The sequence below is a fragment of the Halyomorpha halys genome, unplaced genomic scaffold (assembly GCF_000696795.3).
Source record: "Halyomorpha halys isolate HHAL.00 unplaced genomic scaffold, Hhal_1.1 Scaffold450.1, whole genome shotgun sequence".
Lineage (NCBI taxonomy): Eukaryota > Metazoa > Arthropoda > Insecta > Hemiptera > Pentatomidae > Halyomorpha > Halyomorpha halys.
The window spans coordinates 4,603-10,583 of NW_027111919.1; the positions used below are offsets into that span (position 1 = coordinate 4,603).

At 30.3% G+C, this 5,981-nt stretch overlaps 1 protein-coding gene across 1 annotated transcript in view; it reads left to right on the forward strand.

The window, feature by feature from the left end:
* Nucleotides 1–836: 836 nt before the first annotated feature.
* The window catches only part of Cow (Proteoglycan Cow), a gene marked incomplete at its 5' end in the record, with an annotated part of 44,923 nt that continues 39,778 nt past the window's right edge, over nucleotides 837–5,981 (forward strand). The window contains 1 exon segment of the mRNA XM_014424046.2: nucleotides 837–1,071. Coding sequence (XP_014279532.1) covers nucleotides 837–1,071 — 235 coding nt within the window.

The following is a 5,981-nucleotide window of genomic DNA, read 5'->3' on the forward strand; positions in this document are numbered from 1 at the left end:
ACCGGGATACATCGAACATCGCGTTTTATATTGGAGCAGAAAATAAATTTACTCAAAATGCTTACCTGGTGGTATCTGGTATAGCCCTCCAGCGAATGAAACGAAGTCTAGATAGCAGTATGTTGATAAAGGTACAGAGGTGGGATATCATTATCTCCTTCAATAGGAAAGTGAGGCCAAAAAGTGGGGAACTGACCACACCCTGGAAGCTCAGGTTTACGTATTTTACATTATATTACGTCGGAATGTACCTCACTGTAACCTAAACTGAAAAAAATACTGCTTATTGGCTCCTACTAATCTACTACGTCCTTCAAGGTTGTTCTAAGTCCCACCTTTTTGGATTTACTTTTCCTGGTAGCTTTCCTCTCCATTTTAATCTTGTTCCGAAGAGACGGTGCTTCAAACCTCTCACTGGCTCATACATGTGTTGTAACATCTTTGAGGATTTTGGGGTTAAATATTTAGTTATGAAAAACTGTTCTTTAGTCCAGAGTTATAAAAAAAAAAAGTGTTTACCTCCTACCCTTAGATACCTAATAGAGGCTGAGTGTACTCTCTATTTGAAGTTTTCCTCAACCTAAATAACGTTCATATTTTTTCTACATCCTATTCCTTTATTAATTCAGGTAACCTTCTGACGTCATTCTTATAACACTTCCAAATCTTGGTAATGTTTTCTTTTTAAGGACTTGGGTTAATCGCCTTCATGACAATGAATTGTTTTCGTATTTAATCTTATTTTTGGTGTAACTCAGGCACTGCATTTATATAATTTTATTGTTTGTATTATCCCACGGAACAAGCAACTGACCAGTTACCTCTTTGTTCCTCAGGTGAACTGTGCCAACCGCTAAACTGCAAGAAGAAGGAATTATGCCTGCTGGAAGACCCTTACACGGCAGTCTGCGTCTCGAAGAAGGAACTCCACCGGAGCGGAGACACGGTCGTGCGGAAGGAGAACCTTTCCCCTGACGAAGCAGCTCGCTACAACCAGCGTGACCAGGATCCATTCTACGACTCGGACGATGAGGATGATGATGAAGAACAAAACCAGGATGTTGTTACCACGTAAGCTATTTTTCATATATGTAGAAGAAGGGTTGCTAAGAATCCGAATATTAAAAAAAACACTTAATATTGTCAGTTAATTGGAATTTATATTTCAAATCTATTTTTATATTATATTTTTTTAATTTATTTATTTTCCAAATCCAAAATATAAAAGGAAGTTGTTCTGGGGGCAGTCAAAAGAAAATTAAAAAGAATGAACAAAATAGGACTCCTACCTTTGGGATCGGGTAACAATGAAAATCGTTTTTAAGAAGTTAATCCGAGCTGGTTTAGAAAGGTACAAAAACTATTTATTAGTAATAATAGAACAAACGGTCAGCTATTAATCTTCCAAAGGAAACATTTTTATAAGCACATCTTTAATTAATCCCAGATCGTACTGAATTTTTTCAACTAAAATTTTTATATTTAAGTGTTGAAAAAATTCACAAAAAAAGGTTTTTTTCCATATCGAAGTACAACATCCCTTATGGACCAAAGGACGGCTGCTTTAGAACCAACGGATGCAGTTTTCGACATTTTTAGTGATATTAGTATGAGTAGGAAATTTTCTCAAATCTGTAGGAATTTTTTAGACCGTGGTTTTTATTGTTTAAATGTCGAAAAAATTGACAAAAATAAAACAGAAAAGTTGTTCTTAAAATTTTTCAAATGATAATTTTTCTACAGAAAGATAATATTTACTAGTTAGTATAAGTAAGTGATAATAACTTCGTAAAATAAAATTCGTAGTTAAATTTTTCATTTATTTTTTTTTAAATAGAATTGAGGATGGTTAGCAGAAATGGTTTCTTTGACCGACGCCATAGTAGTGGTTTAGAAAGTCGTTCTCAATTCAAATTAATCTTCTTCTTTATAATATATGAATTTTGTAATATTATTCCACTATTTCTCAAATTGGACAGAAAAAAAAAACATGGTGTCGTGGTAGGATGAGACAGTCGAGATTAATTTTATACAAGGTTGATAGTTACAGTGAAAACTATTAAAATTGACAAAAAAGTTTACTAACCAAAATATTATTTTATTGATTTCTGCCAACGAAATGATATGTGCAGAACATGGACATAGAATCAGTCGGACATACTGCCACAATCAATAAAAAAGAAAACCAATTTTTTCCGCCTTCTCTGGAAGAATAATCCTGAACATCCAGAGATACAATTGTTCCGTTGTTGATCTAGAGTATATTTTTCCTTTGCAGTTTTTTTACTGAAATTAATTTAGTTTTTTTTCCTGTAATTAATTTAGTTTTTATCCTATAAATAAATATATTTCTCTAAATATTTTAAGGATATCTTAATAATCCCTAACTCATCATTATTCTCCACACTTTCCTGCTCATCACTTACCCTTCCAGCCCAGATGACCTCTAACTCCACGAGTCGCCCAGTGCCTCCTGTATGACCCGACCTGCCTAACGGTCCTAGAGGTAGGTCGATCATCGACAGACTATTGTTGACCAACAAAGCCAACAATCAGCCCAGGTTCGAACCTTCATTGTCCTCATGATTTAGCTCGCCAAGTTGGGACTTTCCTCTTGGAAACTTTCTATAATGAGGAGCTCCGCCAGTTTTGTGTCCTCGTGGTCCATCGTCTTTTGTTCGCCGATGATAGGAGTAAGGGAGGGTCGTGGCAACTAGACCACGTCCTTCGGCAATACTTGATTTATATATCTTCTTTGATTAAGTAGTGTAGTTTTATAAAAGACTAGCTGACCCGACAATGCTTCGCTATTGCTATATTTGAGGATTCATATAGATTTAATGAACACGATTGATATTTTGATATAAATTATAATATTTACATAAAATTAAACATTTACGTATATTTTATTATTATGAATTAGTAACATATATTGAACTAATACATGCTATAGGAAACGAAACAGAAATTTTTACTATGTTTTGTTAGTTACTTGGATGATTTTTTTTTTTACAACAAAATTCAAGACTGCCTATATCTAATTGTCACATAGAAACTCTCTTTCCTGCGTACATGTGAAGTTAAAATTAATGGATAAAGCACAAATTCACAAAAATATTAGTTGGTTCCGCATAGTACATGTGAATAAATTTTAATTACTGTTTTATTCAATTTTAGTTTATTTCAATGCTTTTAATTATACAATAGTTTCAATAATACCAATTCTATGTATACAAATTTATACAAATAAATAGTTGGACTAGCAACAGTCAGACGACGCTAAAAACTAATATGTTTTGCTTTTTTCTAAAAAAAAAAAAAACATTTTATTGACCTTCTTTACTTTAATTCTCATCATGTTTTTATAATTTATTTTTCAATATAATATAGTTAAATTTAGTCAGTAATATTTTTTCTCATTTCCAAAATTTCATTTTGCAGTTTGAGACAACACTAAAAACGATTATTAAATGCTCTTTTCTTTACAAAAAAATTAGCTGGCCTACTTTACTCCGAGCCACATTATGTTTTTATAATTTTTCGTAAATATAATATAGATAATTAGAATCAGTATTGCTTTTTTCATATGGCTCGGCAAGAGACGAATCGATTCGTGTACAATAACAGTGAAAAAAATGCATACTTTCTGAGCTACAAACCAAAAACGCTAAATTTTTTTTCTAATCCATAATTCGGAGATTTCATTATCTTCAAACCTTCCCTTGACCAAAGGCAACATTTCGAAAAACACTGCACGAAAAGCGATCGACTAATTCAAAAGTTTATTGTGGAAAAAAATTCGACCAATCACTTCTAAATTTATAGATAGATGAAAATCTGGAAATATTAACTCGATATTATAAATGCTCATAACATGAAATCATGATTTCGCTCTTAACCTCACAAACTAATACCTACGATAGACTTCTCTTTGATGTTAAAAAAAAAACTTCACTTGTTAATAAAACCGGCATTGAAGTACTAACTGCATCGGTAAAAGTTAATCAATTTTTTTTTAACTTTTAAAACTTTTGATTCGATACCCGCTATCGATTAGAATAAGAGTCTGAACATGTAGTTTAGTGTACCTGCCAGTTATGAATTTTCTATTCTAGACATGAAATTATTATTCCGTTTACTATAAGTTACTGCAGCTAAAGTCAAATAACTATAAAACTAATCTAAATTTCATTTTTTAAAAGTATTTATTCAGAATTATGACATCCATCCCCCACAATATTTTTCTTTTGACGGGTACGTCACTGCTTGAAGCAAAATTAATTTTTATTAAAATTTCATTGTGTATTAAATATATTCACTTTCCTGAGACTAGTTTTTATTATTTAAATAAAATAATTTGTATAAAAGTTAAATCTCAAAATACTCTTTATTATTTCTTTAAAAGTCCAACGTTTCGGCCAATTATGCCATATTATAGGACAACCTATTATATAAAAGCTTTTATTATACATTCACTTTTAACAATTTTAATTATTTTATATAATAATATATAAATAATTGAAATTCAATTAAACAATTGAAATTTTATTTTTACTTCCTTTGCTTACAGATCTGCCTTGAAAAGTGTTTTCCTTATTTTCGATCACTGTGTGATATTTCTAGCTACACTACTTTCCTAAAAAATTAAGATTAAATATCTGACTAATGTTTATATTGAAATTTCACATCCTGATCAAATTATACATTCATAATATTGACAAAAAAAGTTACCTCTTCCCAAAAAAAGACATGGTTTGTGTTTATGGTAGTGAATTTGTGTGGATAATCTTATATAAGAAGAATTAAATATTTATGATTTTAAATTTTAAAAAATAGGTTTTTAACTTCAATTATAATTAATGAATGACCTGGTGCAGAATAGCCTGCGAAAGAAATTCTAAATTTAATGTGATTGATTGAATATAATTGAAGATGTCTTTGAGGATGGCTAAAATGGCCGAAACGTTGGACTGTTGAAAAATAAAAAGTGTTGAGACAAAAAAGTATACAAGTTTTGATTTATTTAATAAATAATTACCCTGTCTCAAGAAATTGAAATAATATAATTAAAATAAAAGTTACCTCTTCCCAAAAAAAGACATATTCAATATAATAATTAAAAGGATTGTTCCACGTGCATTTTATTTCACGTAATTTACTATGCTTTACGGAATGGAGAGAAATATATGTATATAAATTATATTGTAAATATGCAAATTATCCAGAAGGTTATTTTAAAAGAATTTATTTTGTTAGCGTTTTTCTTGGTTCTTAATAATGTCACCAAATATTACTAATTTTAATCCGTATTTTAAGATTTATTTATTCAATTTTAACATGTAAGGTTTTTTTTTTAGTTTAAAGAACATATCCAATATTTAATTTTAATAAAAATTGTGTTAATTTCGTCTGAGGCTTATTGAAATTCTTTTGACAGTAGTTACTGAATTTTTTCGGAATTAATAGTTCATTATAGCTTCTTTTTGTGTTAACTAACAGTTTAATTAAGTAAAATTATGATGTATTATGAAAAGCTGACCTAAAACTAAGGAACAGACGATAATAATTTAATGGCTCTGGTAGGAACTTCGTATGCTATCAGACCCGAGGATCATTTATCACAAACTCATCATATAAGGAATCCAAGGGGAACAATCTATATCGGCACCTTGATAATAACCCCTTTTCATCCCCTTAGGAAGGTCCTTTATCAGTGAATTTTTTTTATTATAATTGAATTTGTAATTTCTTTATTTAATTATTTTTTATTGTTATTTGTTTTATATTATCACAGTTTATATTACTTATTCGTGTGAGTTCTAAAAAAAATCCTACAGGAACTTGCTCATTGGTGAGGCTCTGTGCTAGGATCTGCAACGACACGGGTAAGAATTTGGCAGATAATTATTTTCGGTTTCAATAGGGGTATTCATGATGTTGTGTTAAATGTTAAATGTTTTACCATGTTAAATGTTATAACT